This window comes from Myripristis murdjan, chromosome 4 (assembly GCF_902150065.1).
Source record: "Myripristis murdjan chromosome 4, fMyrMur1.1, whole genome shotgun sequence".
Classification (NCBI taxonomy): Eukaryota; Metazoa; Chordata; class Actinopteri; order Holocentriformes; family Holocentridae; genus Myripristis; species Myripristis murdjan.
The window spans coordinates 6,202,338-6,227,748 of record NC_043983.1 but is presented as its reverse complement, the minus strand read 5'-3'; the positions used below and the strand labels follow the sequence as shown (position 1 = coordinate 6,227,748).

Below are 25,411 nucleotides of genomic sequence, written 5' to 3'. Positions count from 1 at the left end.
CACAGCTGAAATGAGGCTGGTGTTGCGCCGTGATGGACTCATGCTGTCTGGTAGGATACTTCTGAAAGGCCGAGCATCATCCAGAAACAGCGATCTGATCAGTGTGTGAAGCATTCAGCAAGCTATGCTAACTCTCAGTGATAGCACCCACCCACCCACACACACACTCAGGTGTATGTGCAACTACAAAGATGTGCATGTACATTGCCCGACACACGTTTCTGTACTTTGCCAGTATGTCAAAGAAGTTCTTATGGTTTCAAGTAAATGTGGCACATGTCAAATTGCAGTATTGCGGCTCTCTATTTCCCTCAAGTGTGGATTTGTATTACTGACGCTTAACCCCACCTGTGAGGGCTGTCACTGATTACAGTTCCCTGACCCCTTGCTAAAGCCAAACCCTAATCTTAAGCTTGCCCACTAAAAAAGTGCAGGACTTTCTTCATTTTTCTATCAATGTGATCCTCTTAAGTATAGAAATACAAATACACACACATGCACACACACACAAACACATGCAAATTAAGCCAACATAGAGATTCACACCATGTCCTAAGCTGATACACAGGACTTGTTGATCAACACCTCTGGTAACCAGTCACCCATAGTATTTTTGAACTCCTCTACCCATGGGAGTCATGATCTGTTCCATTCTACAGGCTGCTGCAGTTCGATGGTAAACAAATAGTACCCTAACAGTAAAATCTCAAATTCAAAAGGACATTTGAAGGACAATTCTAGTCTACAAAAGCAGAAAGCAGTGTTTCAAGATCATGCTAAAAATCTACATTTCATATTGACACAATTTGAATCCAGAAACCCTGTGTCTCCAACATGCCAACTTCCCAGGAACTGAGAAAAACTGCATAATGACAATGCATTTACAATATCAAATGGGTTTTGAAAGGATCCAAGGGGTTGTAGAATATTTTCAAATCATGTAATCCTTCATCTGACGTGAGAATGTGACAGTTACCAAAATTAGAGCAGTAAAAAACTACTAAATGATATATAATCTGCCTCTGTTCCAGCAGTGCTTTTGTCAAGACATGATGTGTTTGTAACGGTGAAGCTACGATGTGAGGTTACAATTATTGACCAATTACTTCAATATTTGGTGCAGTATAGACATGGGTCGAGGTGAGACAACAACACCTAACAATTTTGCCTGGATAGAGTATATTTCTGAAAACTATAGTCCCACATTTACATTGCTTGTGAATGCTCTAGAGGTCACAATTTTGGCAAAAATCCCAGGGATACACCCACACGATCATGAGCAACCAACATTCTGTTTTTTTATGTTGTGATCTTATTTTCAAAAGCTTGATTTGTGAGTCAGACACAGGTGATAAATTCAGGACAGACACCACTGAGTGAACGCTTTTTTCCTTTTCAGAGTTCTTTAATGGTACAGGGTGTTGAACAAGTATATAGGAAATTTGGGAATGGCACTACAGAACAAATGGAGCCTCACAACAAGAGCCATCTAACGGGGTGAACTGTTGGCAACAATTCATTCTTGCTATGAAGCAATCACATCATGTGCCGCTGCTGTCTCTGTAAAGGACACCTTGATCTTAATCTGGCAAAACATAACATTAAGTTTGCCCATTCATAAATACAAAATAAACAATAAAAAGTTAATATAATAACCATCAACTCAACAATGTACAGACATTCGACTGCTCTGTCCAAGGCCTCCTAAGAGTCTACCGGCCAGGCACCATCACCAACACCAACCAATGGGAGTACACTAAGCAAGGACCCACAGAAGAGCTAGAGAAGCTGGATAAGCCACATAGTAGGAAGACAAAATAATTCAATCACCAAACACACTAAACATGGAACCTACAAGGCAAGAGAAACAGAGGAAGACCTTGAGGCACCTGGAGAGGAAGCACAGAACAAGAGACTTAGGCTGAGGGGCTGTCATGGCAACAACTGGACCGAACGGCAAAGACTGGAGAGGATGGAAGACTTTCGCTGATGGCCTGCTGTATGTTCCAGGGGAAAATACAAAGGCCTAAGTGCATACCCTAATACCCTGGCAGGGTATTAGGGGGGCTAGGCTAACAAAGGGCTAGCCATGGAAACCAATACCCTAGCACAGAGCCAGCCTTACCTTGACAAATAAAAGTTAGAAAACTGTCTGGCCATTGATGGAGTTCATCAGGAAGCACTACTTCCCAGAATATTACATGTTAACTATCAAAATGTTTCTGTGCCAATACCAAGATGACAAACTCCTGTACTTTTAATGATGATCTTGATGATATAAATAATGGATATGCTCTATGTATGTGTTACTCTGGATCCAGATACACATAATAGTGATGAAGCTCATAGTGATGAAGGCTATGTAGACACCAAATAGAAGACGGTCAAAGACCATTCCAATCATTTTCCATTCCTCTGAGCTCTCGCTCCCCTGCAAGTGTTTATCCATCTGGAGGCGTATGGCCAGGAGATCCCTGCTCAGCTTCCTCAGCTCATCTAGTGCCGGCTCCAACGGGTTCGGAGGAGGTTTCTCTGGAGAAACTGCTGCTGAGATGTGGATCGGAGACTGTGCCTTTTCACCAGCAGTAGGTGAGATACTGATGCTCATCTCTGGTTGTACTAAAATGAAAGAACAGAGTGGTAGAAAGTGATGGATGGTGTGACACTTGTTGTCCAACAGCTAGTTACTGTGTATGTACAAAATAAAGTACACATGAATGACATCTACATTATAAAACTATGACTATGTGTAGAATTTCACTCCAGAATGAGATCATTTGAAGAAGGATGACATAAAATAAATTATGGTACATTTTAAAGGGCAGTAGCTAGCTTAAGACTGCACAGACTAAATGTAATAAATTTTGAAGATATCATAAACCTCTTGGTTAAGGTTAGGGAAAGGTTAAGTTTAGCCATAAAAATCACTTGGTTATGGTAACATAATGTTACATTTGCAAAAGAAACAAACACCGCTGTTGCTTTGTGCTTTACCCAACCCCACATCGCTTAGGTGAAACTCGCTTGTTTGACCCATCCACCACCCTACCTACAGTGGTGTGAAAAAGTGTCTCCCTGTTTTCTTATTTTTTTGCATGTTTGTCACACTTAAATGTTTTAGATCATCAAACAAATTTAAATATAAGACAAAGATAACACAAGTAAACACAAAATGCAGTTTTTAAATGAAGGTTTTCATTATTAAGGTGAAAAAAAATCTAAACCTACATGGCCCTGTGTGAAAAAGTGTTTGCCCCCCCTGTTAAAACATAACTTCACTGTGGTTTATCACAACTGAGTTCAGTTTCTCTAGCCACACCTGGGCCTGATTACTGCCATACCTGTTCTCAATCAAGAAATCACTTAAATAGGACCTCTCTGACAAAGTGAAGTAGACCAAAAGATCCCCAAAAGCTAGACATCATGCTGAGATCCAAAGAAATACAGGAACAAATGGGAAAGAAAGTTATCGAGATCTATCAGTCTGGAAAAGGTTACAAAGCCATTTCTAAAGCTTTGGGACTCCAGTGAACCACGGTGAGAACCATTATTCACAAATGGCGAAAACATGGGACAGTGGCGTACCTTCCCAGGAGTGGCCGGACGACCATAAATACTCCAAGAGTGCATCGACGACTCATCCAAGAGGTCACAAAAGAAGCCAGAACAACATCTAAAGAACTGCAGACCTCACTTGCCTCAGTGGAGGTCGGAGTCCATGATTCAACAATAAGAACGAGACTGGGCAAAAATGGTATCCATGGGAGAATTCCAAGGCAAAAACCACTGCTGACCAAAAAGAACATAAAGGCTCGTCTCACATTTGCCAAAAAACGTCTTGATGATCCCCAAGACTTGGGAAAATATTCTGTGGACTGACGAGACAAAGGTTGAACTTTTTGGAAGGTGTGCATCCTGTTACATCTGGCATAAAACTAACACAGCATTTCATGAAAATAACATCATACCAACAGTCAAACATGGTGGTGGTAGTGTGATGGTCTGGGGCTGCTTTGCTGCTTCAGGACCTGGACCACTTGCCATAATTGATGGAACCATGAATTCTGCTCTCTACCAGAAAATCCTGAAGGACAATGTCCAGCCATCAGTTCATGACCTCAAACCCAAGCGCACTTGGGTTATGCAGCAGGACAATGATCGAAAACACACCAGCAAGTCCACTTCTGAATGGTTGAAGAAAAATAAAATGAAGACTTTGGAGTGGCCTTGTCAAAGTCCTGACCTGAATCCGATAGAGATACTGTGGCATGACCTTAAAAGGGCAGTTCATGCTCAAAAACCCTCCAATATAGCTAAATTACAACAATTCTGCAAATATGAGTGGGCCAAAATTCCTCCACAGCACTGTAAGAGACTCACTACAAGTTATCGCAAACACCTGATTGCAGTTTTTGCTGCTAACGGTGGCCCAACCACTTATTAGGTTTAGGGGGCAAACACTTTTTCACACAGGGCCATGTAGGTTTGGATTTTTTTTTTCGCCTTAATAATAAAAACCTTCATTTAAAAACTGCATTTTGTGTTTACTTGTGTTATCTTTGTCTTATATTTAAATTTGTTTGATAATCTGAAACATTTAAGTGTGACAAACATGCAAAAAAATAAGATATCAGGGAGGGGGCAAACACTTTTTCACACCACTGTACCTCCTAGTGCATCTCTGAAACTAAGGAATTACAAATGTTGATGTTGTTGTGGTGATATGTTACAGATGTAAACTGCACCAAAAATACATTCCCATTGAACCGTAATTGAGAATGCAGTTTAGCTGTATGAGAATGCAGGGCTCAATCAAAATCCTTCAGTTATCAAATTTGATTTTTTGGTTGAAACACCCACTTTATACCTTATATGTTATGCTTCTGCTGCTGACCAAGTCATCAACATTCCTAATCAAAAGAAATGATAATTGGCTGTGTAAAGTAAATGTTTCGTCCATTTCAACTCATAAAAATACAACAGTGCTGCTGCTTTTCAGAAAAGTAATGTGGACAACTTTATTATGGTAATGATATACTGGTGTGAAGAAAGTTTGAAGTCTTTTCATTTCATAGTGGGATGAATGGAAACCAATGTCTGGATAAGAGGTAAGAAAATAATATCAGAGTTCTACAATATTCTGCAATGTTCTACAATTGCTTTGGGATAAGATTAGCACAAATGTGAAGTAGGCTATATACATTTTGTAGATACTGCACTAAACATGCAAAATCACATGGACCTTTAATGTCATTTGAGCTTTGTTAAGATGTTTTCCTAGCAAAATAATTATTATGAGTAGTAATAGCACGTGTAATAGCACAGGTGGTTGTGGTAAAAGCAGTAATAGTAGCAGTAGTTTCTGAATGCACTGTATGTTTCATTCGATGTCACACCCACCTGTAGCCTTGGGGTTGATGGTGACTGTGACTCGGTTGCTGGGTTGTTTGGGAGGGATACAAACGACTCGAGCCAGATACTGCAGCGCGAGGACGCTGAGCCAGTGAGGCACTGCATTGTAGCGACTGGAACTGAACTGGACATGAGTGATAAACACTGTCTCCAACAGGCTGGCCATCATCAGAGCGAAACTGATGGAGAAGAAAATATCTAGAGGAAGCAAAAAAAGGAGATTACAGGGCTGAGAGATTTTATGTACCAAGGGTGGGATACAGTTGGAGTTTTAGGTATATGAATTTTTCTCAGAGACAGAGCTGCTCTGGAGGCACAAATAATTTATACTGTTTGAGATAACCTAACTGGAAAACTGGAATAAAAAAGAAGGAATTCTGGTCAATTTTCAGCAGAAATATAAATGAGAATGACTTATTGCTTTTATCCATGACCATGCAAGCATGCTGGCTAGCTTAGCCAGATAACTTAGTCGGGTTAGATTGTATTTTCAGTCAGTAGCAAATGTAATGGGAGACTTCAACCAAACCAACCTAAAAACTGTAGCACCTAAGTTTTACCAGCATGTGAACTTTGCTACAATGGGGGACCACATGCAGGAATTATTCTACAATGGCCGTGGCTCATACAAAACAACCCCCTGACCCCACCTGGAATACTCTCACCTAGACCATCTCTCTGTCCTCCTTGTCCCAGCATTAAGTCCAGTGCTGCAACGCTCCAAGCCAGTACAAAAAAACATCTGGCCTGAGTGAGCCACCTCATCCCTGCAAGATTGTTTCGAGAGCACGGACCAACTCTGACCAACACACCTGTCTGGTGGAATGCACAAACTCTGTGACTGGATACATGGAGAAGTGCATTGAGGACATTGCTGTTTTAAGGACTATAACCATACATGCCAACTAGTAGCTGTGGCTGATGGCTGAGGTCCATGCCCTGCTTAGAGACTGCATTCAGGTCTGGTGATGAAGGGCTTCTCAAATCAGTGAGGGCTCAGCTTTCCAAGGCCATCAGAAAAGCAAAACAGCAGTATTCACAGAATATCCACAAAAACTTTTGTGATACTAAGGTCCCAAGACACTTGTGGCAGGGCATCTAGGCCCTACCTGACTACAAGTTCACACCACAGGCCAATGACAGTGACACTCACCACCTGACATGCTGAAAAGACTATTTACGGTTTGAAGCTCTCAACAACACATGGCCATAATCAGGGACTGTGCTGACCAGCTAGCAGATGCCCTCACAGACATCTTTAACACTTCCCTGAACCAGGCTATGGTACCCACAAGTTTTAAAAAGACCACCATCATCCCTGTGCCAAAGAGGTCCCCAGTGACGTGTCTCAATGACTATTGCCCTGTAGCACTGACTCCCACCATGATGAAGTGCTTTGAGAGGCTGTCAATGAGACACATTCACATTACCCTCCCCGCCTCTCTAGACCCTGTGCAATTCGCATACTGGTCCAACTGCTCCACTTATGACGGCATCTCCTACACCCCGCACTCCGCTCTATCACACCTGAACACTGAAGACACTTACATCAGTGTGCTGTTCACACTGTCCCACACAACTCCAACATCATTGTCAAGTTAGCTGACAGTAGCTGCCCCCATCAGCAACAAAACCGAGACATCATAAAGAGAGGAGGTGGAATGGCTGGTGAGCTGGTGTAACAGTAACAACCTGTCTCTCAGCATTGACAAAACAAACGAGATGGTTGTGGACTTTTGGAGAAGGTCAGCTGCACCAACTCCCTGCTCATTGGCAGCTCTGAGGTAGAGAGGGCCAGCAGCACCAAGTTCCTTGGCATTCACATCTTGGATGACCTAACCTGGTCTATCAACACCAACTCTGCTGTGAGAAAGACACAACAATGCCTACACTTCCTGTGGAGGCTGAAGAGAGCCAGTCTTCCACCACCCATCCTCACCACATTCTATATGAAATGTAATTTCAGTGAGCTGTACACTCTGTTCATGGGAGATTGACAATAAAGTTGAGTTGAGTTGAACATTGTAATTCCCCCTCATGTAATCACAACCTTATTGTGGTGGAGTGGTTTGTGTGCCCCTGTGACCCTGGGAGCTGTGCTGTCAGAAGCTTGTAGCTCCTGGTAGGGACTCCCAAGGCAGAGAGGTCCCCTCCTGGAGCCATGCCTGGGAGGGGGCAAGCAACTGGGGGCAAGGCCAGCCACGGGATGCAGCTGGGTTCAGCCCGAAGGAGTTAGGTGGGGCCTCCATCCCATTGGCTCACCACCTGACAGAGGAGTAGTAGGGGTCAGGTGTGATGCCACATGGGTGATGGATTGGAGTGGAGGTCCCAGCAGACTGGACCTAAGGAATGGAAACTGGCTTCTGGCATGTGGAATGTCACCTCTCTGGTGCTCGGAGTAGAGCCACTACTCCTCTGCATTGAGAGGAGCCAGCTGAGGTGGTTCAGACATCCAGTCAGGATCCATCCTGGTGGAGGTAACAACTTTCCAATGTGCTACACAATGTCAGCAAGCATTGTAAAATGCATGTGTATCAAATGGCAACAATTACAAAGCACCATCCCATAATGACAATGCAATATAAATTAAACAGTAAAGTCAGGCACAATAGTATAGAAAAATCTGTGGTGGTAATGTGGTGGGCCAGCTCACCACAGCTCCCTTCAATTTGCATATGCTGGATATGTCATAGTAAAAACACATCATTCTCCAAAAGTTGATCAAATGTTGACGCAGCAGTGTCCAAGACACTGAGCGGCAAGCTTAGGGTCCTGCTGGCCTGGTGGTAGCGCTCTGGAGGGCAAATCAGGTTTATAATGAAAATGCTGGAACCCAGTGTCAAAAATCATCATTCAACCAAAACAGGCCAAGAGACACCCAAAACTGATGGCTTGATGACTTGAAATGGGTGAAGTGAAATGATCTTTCCGCTAGAAAATAGTCCCTGGGAAATGTTTGCTTTACACGGCCAATTATCAGTTTGATGGTTTATGAATGCTGATGACTTTTGTTATCCACAGAAGCAGAATATTATAAACGTGGGTGTTTCAACCAAAAATTCAAAACTTCAACAGAGTTGCAGAATCTGCAGCATCTGTGTTCAGTAAAGCCTCCATGGATAAATACAAGTGAAACGAATCAAAACACATCCCATGTCCAACTCACTGATTAGGGGTGCGGTCTCTCCAGTGACGGGCAGCAGGTCATTCATTAGCAGGAGGAAGACAGTGTAGCCCAGGATGAGGGTCATTTTGAAGGCAGAGCGGTCCACACTCTCAGGGGGCAACAGGAAGCTGAAGAGGTCCACTGTGATCAGGAAGCAGCTGGGAATCAGGAGATTCAACACATAGAGGACTGGTATGCGCCTTAGAACAAGCTAGGAAAATGGAAACAAGGCCTTAGGTTTTAAGTTAGACTTGGGGCAGGCATGGTGTAAAAACCTGACATTTTCCTTAAAAATGCTGTGATAATATAATAATGCAAAATCCAGTATTATTATATTGTTCTGAAGTACTTTAAGTGGACGTACAAAATATTTAATCTCATAGTAGCTGCCCACATCTAACTCAAGGACAGATGGAGCTGCTTTGAGCTCTAAAAGCTCCCATTCCCCGCTGGTTTGCATCACTTCTCTGGACTCATCCAGAATGCCCTCGGCATCATAGTCTTGAACCATCCTTATGTCCGAACCTGGGTTGACATTTAACAATACAGTTAGTTTAGAATTGTTAAACACCAAAACTGAGGTGATGTGAACGTTGTGTGAGTTTTGTTGTAACAGAAATACTTTGAAGAACAAAGAAGAAAGAAAATGGCCAACAGTAAGCCTTCAGAGAATACACACTTCAAGGAGGTAAGCGAAGGTGATGTTGAAATGTAGGCAAGCAGGTTGAATATGGGAAGTGGGAATATTGGAAGCTCTTCCTATCTATGTTTTTGAAAGGCTCACCAAAGTGCAGGTAGGATCCGAAGGTCAAAGAGCAGTTTTGGAAGTCGAAGGGGAACGTGTAGATTCCTAATTGACAAGTGCTGACCACCCTGAGCGGCCTATCGTCGTATATATGACCCTTGTTGTCTAAGTACACGTAGGGAGTCTTGGGAGACTGGCCTTGACTCATACTGAAATGGAATAACACACACACACACACACACACACACACACACACACACACACACACACACACACACACACACACACACACACACATACAATATTAAGCTTAGACTCATATATAGCAATTAAGCTTACACTCATCTTTTCTGTGAAAATCCGACTTAATCATTTTTGTCATTAAGTCTCTTTATGATTTGTTTCCATGCTGTACATACTGTACTTACAGTGGACAAGAGAGGTGGGTAGGTCCTGTGCTAGAGACTTAAGAAGGAGGAGATCAGTTTTATCGAGTTTGTTGTAATTCCTACTATTGGCCTGTAGGGAACATAGATTATTTTAAGACCTCTTAAACTTACAACTCTGAGATGTGGACGTCTGGGACCCACAGTTTGTCTCGAGGGACAGAGACTCTCCAAGTTCCACATTCTTCCTCATCCCAACTCAGCCCCTCTATATTCCACTTCTACAAAGAGCAATAAAATGATTTGCGTAGTTTAGTCTACATTTGTATGGTGTCATTACATAAAAAAAAGAAGGGTTTCAGTTTTGAGATCTTCAGTACTAATCTACAATGTAGAAAATAATAAAAAAATAAAGAAAAATCATTAAATGAGACATGTCCAAACTTTTACCTGGTACTGTATATGGACAGTGGTAGACCACCTACATATTAAAGTTGGTCCCCCCTTTGCAGCTAGAACAGCCTCCATTCTTCTCACAGTTTTCCAAGAAAATTTCTTTTGATTGCCAGATAGCCAGTGAGCTTTACTGCAACTTTGCATTTATTTTGAAAGACTAGGTGACGTCACTTAAGATTTCCTCCCTACACCCACACACCTCCACCTACCTGAATCATGTATATCTAATTATGGAACTTATTTAAACAGTATTACTTCAACACGGATGAGTTATTTGTTATGTGGAACACTTACAAGGACTTGCCATAAGTAAACGGTAAGGGACTGGTGTTTTTCATCCTAAAAAAGAAAACATTTGGTGTTTAGTAGAGCTAGGCACAGAGAATATCAGTTAATTAGAGTCACTTACTAAGAAATGATGACGATAAAACAAACCGTTTTTTTTTTTTTTTGCATTTTCTATAAACACATGGAGAGCCGGGCACTCACCACTCCTAAAATGCCCACCAGGGTGAAAGATATGTTGACATTAGTTGGGGTTGAAAAGTTTTGTACAGGACGCCAAAGTTTTTTAGAGAACAGTTCCTTGTCGAGGGCATCAAACAGGGCTTCGGGAGTAGGGCTGCTGCAATTCAATGTTGCTCCAAAATGTGAGTCTAAAAAACAGAAAAACAAATTTGTTATTAGGGATGAGCGAGTACGCCACTATCTGTATCTGTATTTGTATCTGTTCAACCATCTACATTATCTGAATCCATATCTGTACTCGGAGCGGGCGGGGCCTAAACCGGAAATGGGTGGGGTTTGACCGGAAACGGGCGGGGCTTAAACAGATATGTTATTTTAAGCCTGAAATTGATACGGGTTGATCAGAAGTTGCTATATTTATTGTTTATTAGAAAACTATTTACAGAACAGATCAATGTTTTTGATCACAACAAGAACATGAATATTCTTAAGTGCATCAATGAAGGGACTTCCAGGATGGCTGCACACTAGGCGGACGTGTGTGTATCTCCACCATAAAAACTTTGGGAAATTCCTGAATATAAATCAAACACTCTGCTGCTGAAAGTGAGCAATAGTTTTGTTTAAAAGCATTCTGGTGGCGACCATAATGACAAAACCACAAAAGGATCGCAGTAATCTGCAGACTAAAATAGATTTCAGTTCAACCAAACAGAGCTGGGAGGCTGAGGCTAACATTAGTACGATAGCGGCTGCAGGGGCTGAAAACCCTGAAAATGAAAGAACTGAAAGCATGTCAATACTTCAAGTTATCAATGACCTAAAAACTGATTTTTCTAGTAGATTTGACGGAGATATGGCTGCTATTGAAGGAGTGAAAAAAGAGGTTGGGGAGTGCTTTGAGTGAGTCAGGAGGCTCGTATCTCTAGCACTGAGGACATTGTAGCCAATCTGCAGTCGGTGACTGCAGTCGCTGCAGTAACCAACTAGAAAAAAAGAACAAAGAAACAGAGGACAAGCTTGCTGACTTGGAGGCAAGGTCCAGAAGGTGTAATTTAAGGTTGGTAAATCTCCCAGAGAAAGCAGAGGGAGATGATGTTTGCTTCTTCCTCAAAAAATGGATCCCTGAGGCCCTAGATGTCACACTGTCCTCGAGGATTTTCCTCGGAAGGGCCCATAGGGTAGGCCAGAGAAGCGACCCCAACGCTCCCCTGAGAATTCTGATCATGCAATTTCTGAATGACAGAGACAAGATGACGGTGTTGAAAGCAGCCAGAGCCCAAAAACATCTGCTTTACAAGGATAATTCTACCCAGACCTAGCAGCCAGTATCCACAAGAAACAGAAGGAATTTGACTCCATGAGACAGAATCTTCGTTCCATGGGGATCCGATGTGGAATGCTCTTGCCTGCCTGCAAATTCCTGGTGACCCACAAGGACAGAACACGATCGAATGAAAAACCAGTGGATGTCGAGGCTTTCATCGGCCAAATTGAAACGGACTGTAAAAGATGAGCAGAGGTATTTTGGGGCCGTGAGGCGGGCCTGCTAGCCTGTTGTCTATGCTCCTGTTAGCATACAGGCTACATTGATCACATTAATACTACGGCCATTTTTTGTATTTTTGTATTTTTTTGTAAGAACAATCTGATTCCTCAGCTGGACTATGTTATCAGCACAAGCTTTTTGTTTTGTATTTTCTAATCCTATGAATTTAATTACATGTTACAGAGTGGCAGACAATATTTCCTATTTTGTTTTGGTAAAAAGCCAAGTGGAGCCAGGATTATGGGGGCTAGCAATGGCTAAAAGCTAACTAAGCCGAATACTTTTGTTACTTTTTATTTTCTGTTGCAACCTTGTTTATGTTTATGCTTATGTACAATTTGCTGTATGTCAGTCGTTTGTTACATTGCTCTTTTTGGTTACTTGCTTATGTACTAATGCCACCTTATAATAAGTAGCATGTTTGGGAAACTTCTTCATTGTTAGCACTGTTAGTTTGTTATTATGTAGGCTAGTACTCAATTTTCCATAATTGCATTTTGAGACACTTTTTTCAGTCCCGGTCCTGGGTTGCTGTATGTGTTGATGGGACCAGCTGCTAGCTATGGTGCTGCCCTGGGGCCTGGCTGTGCACATTGTGAGTAGAGCAGTGTTTACAGTCCTCATTTATTTTTGAGTTTGCTTTGTTCTATATTGCGTCTGAGTGCAAATTTAAATTTATTAAGGTTTAATTTAAAAGAGGTATGATAATTATGATTACGTTTACAATAGTAATTAATACAAATTATTAAACAAAAATAAATAAATATTTAAAAATTATTAAAAAATAATTTTAAAATAATTTTAAAAAATACTAAAAACTGGGAATTTTAGGAATCTTAATATTGCTCATAGGTTTAACATTTCAACCTAGAAGGTACTGTTTTATTTCAAATATAAGGAGGGATAGTTTATTTCAGGAGATGGAACTACAGGCGTTGTTTGGCTGTTCCTCACTAGGTGTGGACAGGTCTTTAGCTGTTCTGAAGAGCACGTTAGGGAGGCCGGAGGGGGCCTGGTTTTTGGGCTTAAAGGCTTATGTTTTGTGTTTTTTCCAGTTGACAATATTTGTGTACTTTATGTTTTTTGTTGTTGTCGCTGAACAGGGGCACCATACTTTGTTTCCAAATAAGAATTTCATTTAGATATGACCAGTGGTCTAGAAATTAAGTTTACATCTTGGAACTGCAGAGGGTTGCAGAAGACTAAAAAAGTCAAACAGGTTATGGGGAGGCTAAAAAGGCTTACAGTCTAAAATAATTTTTCTCCATGAAACTCATTTACCTGCAAAGGAGGATCTTAGGATTAGGAGAAGTTGGCGAGGGCAAGTTTTTTTCAGCGCCATTTACTAACCAGGCAACATAGTGGGTAGATATTTGATTGTGCAAGGTACCTTATACACAGAATGGGTCAATTTAGTCAACATCTATGCGCCAAATCAGGGTGAAGAAACATTTTTTAGCAACTTATTCTTTATGTTGTCCTCTCTTAAAGGTCATTACATCATATCTGGTGACTACAATTGTACTTTATATCCCAAGAAAGACAGATCATCACATCTGGATACAACCCATAATAAAAGTAGGGAGATTATTCATCAGTTCATTAAAGAGTTGAATTTGAGGGACATCACATCTGGATACAACCCATAATAAAAGTAGGGAGATTATTCATCAGTTCATTAAAGAGTTGTGTTAGTATATTCCTGCTTTTCACATACTCATGGTTCATACTCCCGAATTGATTATTTTTTTGTTTCTGCATGTTTAGCATACAAAGGATTGTATTTACGATAGTATTTTGATTTCAGATCATGCCCCAACTAGTTTGATTTATGTGGACACGGGCCTGCGGTACAATCCCCCCAAATGGAAATTTCACCAAAAATGGTTAGAAGACACAGATTTGATGGAGTTTTGGGGAAAAGAAATTGATTTGTATTTTACAGTTAATACCAATGAATCCTCTGCAAGCACAAAATGGGAAGCATTTAAGGCATTTATAATGGGCCAAATCATTAACTTTATGAGCTCTAAGTCCAAAAAGACACAACAAAAATTATTATCACTAGAGTCAAAAATTAAAAATTTGGAGAATAACTATTTTAACAATCCCTGCCCTAAAATGCATCAAGAACTGTTACTGTTAAGAGCCCAATATAATCAGCCTCTATGGCAGCTGCTAACTTGCTGAGGCTTAAACAGTCATTCTTTGATCAAGGGGAAGAACCAGGCAAGATATTGGCTTGGCACATAAAACAACTTCAGACTGAGAGATCCATCACTGTGTTAAAGAATGATGCGGGGGAAAACACTGCAGACCCTGTGGCAATAAATAGTACATTCAAGGATTATTATCAAAAACTATACAGTTCTGAATTAAAACAGAAAAACAGCAGCCTGCTATTTGTGCTGCGCTCCTGTCCCCACAGGTGAGAAGATGTGGAAGCGACTGCACACTCAGCAAGATGGACATCTCCACTGCTGAGGAAATAGCATCAGCACTGAAACCAATGAAAGATGCAGATACATTTATACATGTTGAAAATGGATAGTAATGTAGGTCAAAGTTAAATTTTGCATGGTTCTATGTATGTATTTTTATTTTATTTTACCATAAAATGAGGGACTGGTGGTGTGATTATATTGTACATAATGACTGATATGATTGTTGATTTTTTTTTTCCTGTAGCATCATGTGAACTCAGAGGAGGCTGAGAACAAGTCTGAGACACCACAGCCAGACTTTTCCTACAAAAGAATCTGGATGTTGCACCCGCAAATGCACATTAATCTTGGACACAGTTCATGTCCAGTTCTCTTTTCATGATTTGTTGAAAATCATACAATCAGTTGCACAGTTGTGGACAGTTCTATTGTTGCAAGAGGCACTTTAATGAAAAATTCAGAGGCAGCTAGCTTACGGGTACTATTTCTCATTTGAAAAAGTTATTTTCATAACTTGTTTTTCTTAAAGCTACTGAGAAATATTAATGTTTTTCATTTGTGCAACAGTTGTGTTCCACATGATATTTTTGGTACTATAATTTCCTGTGAAATGAAAATGCATCTTGTTCAGCTGTAGGGGAGAGTGGGGTAAGTAGTGCCAATTTTTACTTTAAGTGCCTTTAAAGCGAGGGGATTACAGTAATGCCTCAAGTAAATTATGCACATATAGTTTAGGATGTTGTGCATCCCTAGGAACAATCACTTTGGATCTTATATAAACTGTTTGAGAAATATAGCTTTAGAAAAAAAAGTGGTTTTGTGGCACAGCTTGCCCCCGGTGCGGGGTAAATTGTGCCATTAGAGAGAATACACTGGGGTAATTTGTGCCATTGATAATTGAAGTAAAACAGATCATTTTAACCTCACAAATGATAATGCTATATAAAAGCAAAGCAAATTCAATACAAAATTATTAATTTAACATTTATTTATTATTTTAACAAGATCACAGGCCACTTTTCTATAACAAGGCCTAGCGCCACATGAACACATACCCAGAACAAAATAAAAATTCCAAAATGAGCACCTGCAAATCATCTTCATCTGAATCTGAATAGTTTTAGTGATCAAAGGTAAGAAGACAATGTACAATAACAATAAAATACAATAAAGTAATATATAGTACATAATCACAAGTTGTGCCAGTGGCACAATTTACCCCAGGCCCTTTGGCACAAATTACCCCAAGCCCACCATTTTGAAAAAAATGCATCCCCCAGCTGTTTTGAGCTAACATCATGCTAACTGTATAGACTCATGGTGTAGCTTACTAAATTACTAAAACCTGTGTGAACTGTTTTCAAAGTTTTCTATAATTGTTCAAACACAGCAATCAAAAAACCTTGATCATAGAAATTTTACTTTGGAGGACAAAAAAATGTTTTTTGAACTTAAATGTTCTTACCTCTCAAGCCATGTGTCTCCCTTCTTTACAGGATGAGTGAAATGGATGCCTCCTCAAAAATATGTGGTCACATGACCAACTTCTTCTATGGTTTTCTAGATAACAGGGGTGGCACTACTTGCCCCTTGGCACAAATTACCCCACTCTCCCCTATCACTTTTATTATACAGAAGCACTTTATTTTTGTTTTAGCTTATTTTATAGCTAGCTACATAGAGTAGCAGTTGTTGTCAACACACTGTTTTTGTGGAAAAGGCACTTTCCTTAGAATTCAAAACTTAATAAATGTAAAAAAAAAAAAAAAAAAAAAAGAAAAGAAAAAAAAAAGACACTTTAATGTCTCCATTTGTCATTCTGTCTTGCAAAGCAGACTGGAGTAGATCATGACGATCCTTTGCACACCTATAGATTGAAGAAGAAATCATTATCAATCAAATTGCTTTGAATCGAAAATCGTTTTGAATCGAAAATTGATTCTGAATCGAATTGTAGACCCAAAAAAGAGAATCAAATCAAATCGTGAGATAGTCAAAGATTCCCACCCCTAGTATAGACCATCATATATCTTTGTATGTGGATGATGTGATTCTCTTCCTTAGAAATCTGGCTCACTCGATTCCGGTTCTCATGGAGTTAATTAAACAATTTGGCCGTATATCTGGATATATATATATCCAGATATAAATATCCTCTGTCTGTATTGGACAAAGTCTTGATGTAATTTTTTTTTTTTTTTAAATGTTTTTGAAAATAAATGAGGAGAATTTAATTCAGAGGGTTAAATAAAAGTCTGATAAAATACATGCCAGCCTCTGGTCTCGTTTAGGTTTCCATTAGTTTGCTCATATTTAGTCTGGGTGTCTGCCCTGAAAAGTCCACGTGGGAGTTGGTGCCAAATGTTTCACAGTCTTTAAGTGACAGTGAAATAATATTTTAACCAGCAGAATAAACAGGAGGTGTCAGGTGGTTTATAAAATGAAATATCAAAACCAGTTGAATCAAAGTGACGATACTGACGAAACTCAAACTGAGGGCAGACCTCCAGCGAGGGTCGACCCTCATTGTTAGAAAGGGACAGTTCCTCTGCAGGAGTGTATGGCTGAGTGGGAGACACATAAATTTACTGGACACGCAAATGTTAGTGTAGTCAGATCGACTCGTGCCGTCATGGTGGGGAAGTAATATTATAATCACACTAATTTACGCATTGACACAGTCGGCGATTTTTTGCCAGCATTCCTTGCATCTTTTGGCAGCTGCAACTGTGTTGCTTTAGGCCTGGATTATTGATTTACAGTACAGGCCAAAAGTTTGGACACACCTTCTCATTCAATGCGTTTTCTTTATTTTCATGACTATTTACATTGTAGATTCTAACTGAAGGAATCAAAACTATGAATGAACACATGTGAAGTTATGTACTTAACAAAAAAAGGTGAAATAACTGAAAACATGTTTTATATTCTAGTTTCTTCAAAATAGCCACCCTTTGCTCTGATTACTGCTTTGCACACTCTTGGCATTCTCTCCATGAGCTTCAAGAGGTAGTCACCTGAAATGGTTTTCCAACAGTCTTGAAGGAGTTCCCAGAGGTGTTTAGCACTTGTTGGCCCCTTTGCCTTCACTCTGCGGTCCAGCTCACCCCAAACCATCTGGATTGGGTTCAGGTCCGGTGACTGTGGAGGCCAGGTCATCTGCTGCAGCACTCCATCACTCTCCTTCTTGGTCAAATAGCCCTTACACAGCCTGGAGGTGTGTTTGGGCTCATTGTCCTGTTGAAAAATAAATGATGGTCCAACTAAACGCAAACCGGATGGGATGGCATGTCGCTGCAGGATGCTGTGGTAGCCATGCTGGTTCAGTGTGCCTTCAATTTTGAATAAATCCCCAACAGTGTCACCAGCAAAACACCCCCACACCATCACACCTCCTCCTCCATGCTTCACAGTGGGAACCAGGCATGTGGAATCCATCCGTTCACCTTTTCTGCGTCTCACAAAGACACGGCGGTTGGAACCAAAGATCTCAAATTTGGACTCATCAGACCAAAGCACAGATTTCCACTGGTCTAATGTGCATTCCTTGTGTTTCTTGGCCCAAACAAATCTCTTCTGCTTGTTGCCTCTCCTTAGCAGTGGTTTCCTAGCAGCTATTTGACCATGAAGGCCTGATTGGCGCAGTCTCCTCTTAACAGTTGTTCTAGAGATGGGTCTGCTGCTAGAACTCTGTGTGGCATTTATCTGGTCTCTGATCTGAGCTGCTGTTAACTTGCGATTTCTGAGGCTGGTGACTCGGATGAACTTGTCCTCAGAAGCAGAGGTGACTCTTGGTCTTCCTTTCCTGGGTTGGTCCTCATGTGTGCCAGTTTCGTTGTAGCGCTTGATGGTTTTTGCGACTCCACTTGGGGACACATTTAAAGTTTTTGCAATTTTCAGGACTGACTGACCTTCATTTCTTAAAGTAATGATGGCCACTCGTTTTTCTTTAGTTAGCTGATTGGTTCTTGCCATAATATGAATTTCAACAGTTGTCCAATAGGGCTGTCGGCTGTGTAGTAACCTGACTTCTGCACAACACAACTGATGGTCCCAACCCCATTGATAAAGCAAGAAATTCCACTAATTAACCTTGATAAGGCACACCTGTGAAGTGAAAACCATTTCAGGTGACTACCTCTTGAAGCTCATGGAGAGAATGCCAAGAGTGTGCAAAGCAGTAATCAGAGCAAAGGGTGGCTATTTTGAAGAAACTAGAATATAAAGCATGTTTTCAGTTATTTCACCTTTTTTTGTTAAGTACATAACTCCACATGTGTTCATTCATAGTTTTGATTCCTTCAGTGAGAATCTACAATGTAAATAGTCATGAAAGTAAAGAAAATGCATTGAATGAGAAGGTGTGTCCAAACTTTTGGCCTGTACTGTATATTCCTCGTATTTATTAATGATTATTGTCTGCTCCGACGTTGTGAAGTATGCGGCTCGGGTAGATTTTTCCTTGTCTGCGATTGGTCACATGCAGCAAACACCGCCCTTTTTATGTGAGCGTGCACAGATCTAGATTGGAAAAGCCTGGGTTGAATTAGCGAGTTGATAGCCGGCTTTATGGTACCGAAAATCCGGAGTGCGGATGTCTGGTTAAGTGAAACCAGATAAGTAAGAGAAAGCCCGGCTATGTTAATCCAGCTTTATGGTACAGGCCTCTGTTGTCATTCTCCCCAGAGTCTTCTGCCTCTAAACTAATGCCTGGAATTCTGATTTACAGGAGGAACTAACAATGGAACAGTGGAGTAAAGCCTGTCAAAAGGCTCAAACCCAGACAGGCAATACTCGTCTAAAATTGTTGCAGCATAATTGGCTGATGAGAGAGTATTATACACCTGAAAGACTTATTAAATTTGATAGTAATGTTCCAGACACTTGCAATAGATGTAGAGAAGATAAAGGCACACTGTTCTATTGCTTATGGTCCTGTCCAAAATTTGAGGGAGTTCTGGGGGGAGGTTAGAGAGGAGGTGCACAGAATCTTGATGATCAATGTGGATCTTGACACCAAAGTTTTTGTAATAGGCTTATATTCAGACGGTCACAAGATAAAGCATGATAAACAGACCTTTCTAGACAATTGTTTGCTACAAGCAAAAAGAATTAAAGCTCTGTCATGTAAATCAATGAGGAAACCAAGCAAATAGTTCAACGAACTGTCTGCATGCTCGCCTTTAGAAAAAAAATCACATACACCCTAAGAAACAAACAAGATCTGTTTCAAAAAGTGTGGGGACGTTTTATTGATTATGTCAAGAATAATGCCATATCTCATCTTACACTTGAGCCTGATAATGAATACCTGTATCCTCTGCAGTTGTATGATTGTGTTACTCTAGACTTGAATGGTCATATAAGTGCCCTTTGACTTTGTGTGTTAAATTTGCAGATTATTGTCATTACTGGTTGTCTTTGTTCTGTTTGTCATATTTTTTGTAGTTGTTGTGTTGGTTTCGTGTTGTCATTTTGTATGTTTGCATAAAAATGTTTAAAAATCAATAAATACATTGATGAAAAAAAGTGCATCAATGAATACAACACATACATGAGTGTGTGTGTGTATATATGTATATGTGTGTATATATATATATATATATATACATATATGTGTGTGTGTGTATATGTGTGTGTGTGTGTGTATATATATATATATATATATATATGTACATATTTTATGAAATATGAAAAACTACAGACTCTAAGTGCATGCAGCCAAAATAAAATAAAAATAATAATGTACTTTGTGTATGAGCAAAGTTTTCCAACTGACTTATATCAAAAACCAGCTGGTAAGAGCGAGCAGATGGTAAAAAAAAAAACAAAAACTGAGCAGTGTGTCGGCAGTGAGAGACATGATGCGAATCACATTCAGCCTGTCAATGTGTCTGTTACCAATCAAGTTTAGCAGAAACTCTACTGACTATCAGTGACTACAAACCGAGGTAAGAGGGAGCTGAAAAAAACCTGACCAGTTCTGAAAAGAGACGCGACGTGAGCTGTCAGACCAGAGTGAGAGAGAGGTTGTTGTCTATCACACAACGTGGACACAGTCAGCTACCCAATGAGGATTTTCATTCATCACGATCACAGATATTGACTCATATTACTCGTATAATACTCATACTCATCAAAAGTTCTTTATCCGTACTGGATACTCATTTCAGCCGAGTATCCAGCTCAACCCTATTTGTTATGCACCTCAGATACACTCACATTAAAGTTTCCATTTGCTTCTTGGCACCGACAGAGCAAATTCATGAACATGTTTAATTTCATTCATGATACTGCCATTTAAAGAATACTGTAACATGCTGGGGAAATCCCTTTTTCAGACTTTAACATTGTGACCCTGGAAAAATCAAGGAGGACGCAGGACTCCAAAAATATCTTTATTGGCTTTTTTTTTTTACTGACACATAGTATGCAGCACATACAGAGAGTGAGAGAGGAATCACATGATATGGAACTTCTGTATATAGACTTCCTGACAGATAACCCACTCCTGGAGCCTAGAGCTCCCTCTAGATGAATACAAGAAGTCTCAGGATACTACATCCCTCCCCTCTCAGGTCTGCAGACAACACTCACTGCAAGAGAAAACAAGATAAATTAAGCAACATTGTACATAAAATACATTTTACATAACCTTTATAAGTTGAACTCAACTTAAATTTAACATTTAAATTGTAACTTAAATCTGGGTTTTAAAATTTAAACTTTAACTGAACTTTAAATGCAATATACATAAATGTCTCTGAGAAGCTAGAATAATTTGGTTTAGCAACTAAATTTCATCAACAGTAGTATTCTCTGCAGAACTGATAAACCAGTGTTTCCTTTTTTCTTTTTTTTTCCAATGTTTAACTAAGGCCTATAATAATCAGGAGGGGGCCTCTCTCTAATAGAGCACCTTAAGGGTGGTGTTACTTGTTGCTCCAGCACAGGTGGGGACTCACTCCCCAACATCAGTGGGTCACTTTTGGAGTCTTCCACAGGGGTTGGAGAGTCAGAGGCCCTGACCTCAGGGGACTGCACTTGTTCTGGCATCACAGGAGATGGGGTGCTCACAACCTGAGGTTACCAAGACAAGACCATTTTCACCTCTCTGTCCATTGGTTCAGTTCCTGTGGGCAGCGTTTCATGTTAGCTTAGCATAAAGACTTGAAGTCATCAGCCTAACCCTGAAAAAAAAAAAAAACTCACAGGAATTCCAAAGTGGAACCGCTGGAAGACTACACAGTGTGTCATGTGTATTTAAAATAAACAAAAAACAAACAAACAAGATTTGTTTAGCTCGTAGGACTTGTTGTTACAGTCCCTAAAAATAATCAGCTCCTACCTGATGTATGTATCTTGAGTGGGGAAAGGGCAATCACTTCCTGATGTAACAGCTGACTGCTGGCTTGGAACAGCCCACTCAGCAGGTCAGAAACCGAACACTAGTCGCTAAAAGTAAACCACAGCATAATGTTGGTGTAATTTAATCTATCAGCTGACTGCTGGCTTGGAACAGCCCACTCAGCAGGTCAGAAACCAATCACTAATAGTCACTGTTTCTATGTTTAGCTCGTAGGACTTGTTGATACAATACCTACCTGGTGTTTGTATCTTGAGTGGGGAGGGGGCAATCACTTCATATCTGTTATCCAGTGACTTGTGCGAGTGGCATTTGCTTCATTGAGGTCATCAGGTGGGCACCCTCCTTCATCAGTGTTTCGTTGAGAGGCCCACGACACCTCCGGATGGAGGGTTTGGGTCAAATACATCATGTTGTACGTCCCTGAATCATCCCTCTCTCCAGAATGATTGCCAGTTGCCATAGGACCGGATTGTGCCTCCAGGTGTAATGGCCCTCCAGGTGTAATGGCCCTGGTCTTAATGATGCTGGAGTTTGGCAGAGAGCACATGAGGGATCTACTGTAACCCACTGGCTTAGGTTCTTGGGTGTGGGAAGAACATCATAAGTGGCTCTGATGATGAGGCTGATTTGGTTTCTTCCATCTACCAAAGATCCCTCCAAGTGAGTTTACAATGCTCCAGATTTTCCCAGGTAGTCCATTGGCCTTGTTTAGACTGTGAAACTGCCTTTGTGCATCTCTCTGCCTCCTCTTGCTGACGGACCTCCTCAACCACTAGCCTTCTTTTCTGGGTGGGTGTTGCTTTGTACCATGTTGGTCGACTTGTCCTGAGTCCAAACTAGGGATGGCTCAGAACATTGCTGCTCGGGTCAATGCGTAAGTTTAAAAGTAGTCCGTTGCAATCAGTAATATTACAGGGGAAAACTGCTTGAATTACTGCTGGCCTATTAATTTATTTCATTTAGGTGACGTGGAACGGTAACGCTCAAAAAGATAATTGTCTGGAAATGCTAAAACATCTATGCGCGGTCTTATAACCATCTCCCGACGAATATTTAATTCTCTGCGCAGTAACACTGCACCTTCATCCACGGGATCGTTGTCGAAAGGACATGCTATGTTCGTGAAAAAAAGACGCCACCTAACTACTAATGGACTTCAAATAAAGGCCTACTGACTGATTTTTTTTTTTTTTTAAATCATTTAAAAAAAATTTTAAAAAAGTAACAGACGGCAGAACTAATATGCCACACCAAAACTCGCCTGCTGACTGAATGAATGAGGAAGTTAAATACCGTGTGGCTGAAAGAGGGCGGACACAGAGAGAAACTCGAGGTTTCATGAGAAAAACCTGGTCCCGACCAGGTTAGTTTCATGGAGTCTGTTACTGCGGTAACTGACTGAGAGCTTAAGTTACCCCCCTCTGTGAAACAGGCTAGAGTTACCCCTCTTTCTCTGCTTTGAGTTACCCCCCTTTGTGAAACGAAAAACTCAGTTTCCCTCATTTCAGGGTTAACAGACTCAGAGTTTTCACCAAACCTGCTTTGTGAAATGGACCCAAGATTTGCTGCACCAAAAACAAAAACGGTTGGTTTTTCTTTGCACTCGCCTGTAAAAAGTCTCTGTACTCCTTTCCATGCTGCTTCTTCAGACGCTTTATTAAGTCCGTTGTGTTAAAACGTCCGGTTTTGCTACCACCCCTTGAGACACTCATATTGCAAACGTTGCGCTTTTGTCCTCCGTACGGAGGGCATGATTACAGCTCTGCAGGCTTCTGCTCACGTGATGAAAACACAGGCACATGGCAACCATGGCGACAGCTCATCTGTGTTACGGCATGTCGCGCAAAGTGAAGTTGAGGATATATGAGATAGTTTGGGCTTGTGGATCGGATCGGACGGGTTCTAATAAAAAAAATCCGATACCCGATCCAGTCGTTTTGGCCTGGATCGGACTCGATACCGATGGTTCCCTGCTGAACCTGCCCCACTATGTTCCGATGCCTGAGAGCAGATTTAGCCTGCTGCACAGCCTCAGATGGGGTCCACTTCCTCCCAGTTGCCTGTTTGGGAGCAGCCATTTTGATGTAGGAGCTGACTGTCCTCTCTAGCTTCTGGACTTTAGTTATAGGGACCTCATAGACAGTCAGAGGCCACATCATCCTGTGCTGCAATCTGAACTGCAAACACCCCAATTTCAACTAACCTGGGAGTGAGGTCTTGTCTATGGTGACAAGGCCTTTGATGGTTTCCTCCCACAGTTGATCGCTCTTGTCTGAGTCTTTGAGGCTTGCATCGTACCATCGACCCAAGCTTTTGATCGGCTGCTCTGACACCATTGGAATGGGTGCTTTAATAATATAAAATCTCTGGTCCACAAGTTTTCCTCTGGCGATGGATATGCTCCTGGATTTGCTGGATTTCAACTTCATCTGTGCCCATGTTATGTTGTGATGTAGTGTCTCCAAAAGATGCTTGGTACATGGGATGGTTGAGGTCAGGGTGGTCATGTCATACATGTAGGCACGAATAGGATGTAGCTGTTGTCCAGCTTGTAGTCGTTCCCCTCCTACAACCCATTTGGAAGCTTGGATGATCACCTCCATTGATTTGGTGAAGGCTTGCGGGGAGATGATGCATCCTGCCATTATTACCACTTTCAGTGATTGCCATGATGTTGTGTACTCTGTTGTTGTAACACAGACTTGCAAATCTTGGAAGTATCTTATGACCAGGTTTGTGATGTACTTCGGCAGACGGGAGAAGTCAAATGCTGTCCAGATGAAGGAGTGGGGGACACATCCAAAGGTGTTGGCTAGTTCCAGGAATAAGATGTGCAAGTCTTTTCCATCCTTTTTTGCAGATTGGATTTGATGCCATATCAATGCTAGTGTGATCTAAGCATCCTGAGAAGCCTGGTATCCCAGCCTTCTGTACGGACGTATCAATCAGTTTGTTTTGTTTCAAGTAGGTCGTCATTCTTTGAGCTACAATGCTAAAGAAGAGTTTACCTTGGACATTCAAGAGATTGATCTGTTGGAATTGGATGTTGTTCCATCCTTTTCCTTGGGGATCATCACTCCCCCTGCTCATCCCAAAGACATGGGCCTTTGGGATGATTTGTTTGTTCTATGACACCTTCATTTGCTTCCACAGGGGTCGCAGAACGTTAGGGGCAGGGGAGAAGTTTGATGGTTCGAACTTTTACTCCTAAAATGACTTGTTTTTAAAGAAATTCCAAGCAGTGTATTTCAAATACATAGTTAGTTGTTGTAAGGTTTACCTTTTCATGTTGACAGAGCCAGGCTAATGACTCCCATAGATTTTAACCCATACTCATAGGAACCGAACCACTGGATGCACAGAGGTGAAAATGATATCAAACATCTTGTCTCAGACTGGGTAGGTCAGAAAAAGGG

The 25,411-nt window shown here is 41.0% G+C and overlaps 1 protein-coding gene across 1 annotated transcript; it reads right to left on the bottom strand.

Moving 5' to 3' along the window:
- Positions 1 to 1,851: 1,851 nt before the first annotated feature.
- Positions 1,852 to 24,640, bottom strand: LOC115357908 (5-hydroxytryptamine receptor 3C-like). The gene is made up of 13 exons (XM_030049667.1): positions 24,199 to 24,640; positions 23,956 to 24,111; positions 21,563 to 21,675; positions 17,109 to 17,190; positions 10,655 to 10,821; positions 10,460 to 10,504; positions 9,884 to 9,990; positions 9,363 to 9,532; positions 8,943 to 9,103; positions 8,579 to 8,789; positions 5,401 to 5,610; positions 2,311 to 2,619; positions 1,852 to 1,889 (listed from the first exon to the last, which is right to left on the bottom strand). Exons 1-13 carry the CDS (start codon positions 24,638 to 24,640, stop codon positions 1,852 to 1,854), a joined length of 2,211 nt encoding a protein of 736 aa, XP_029905527.1.
- Between the last annotated feature and the right edge of the window lie 771 nt (positions 24,641 to 25,411).

Coding starts and splice junctions, on each gene's coding strand:
- LOC115357908 (XM_030049667.1), bottom strand. CDS start 24,640: ATGGCAGGATGCATCATCTCCCCGCAAGCCTTCACCAAATCAATGGAG. Junction 9,533..9,883: donor GACGTCCACATCTCAGAGTT/GTAAGTTTAAGA, acceptor ATTCCATTTCAG/TATGAGTCAAGGCCAGTCTC. Junction 9,104..9,362: donor CGGATCCTACCTGCACTTTG/GTGAGCCTTTCA, acceptor ATGTCAACCCAG/GTTCGGACATAAGGATGGTT.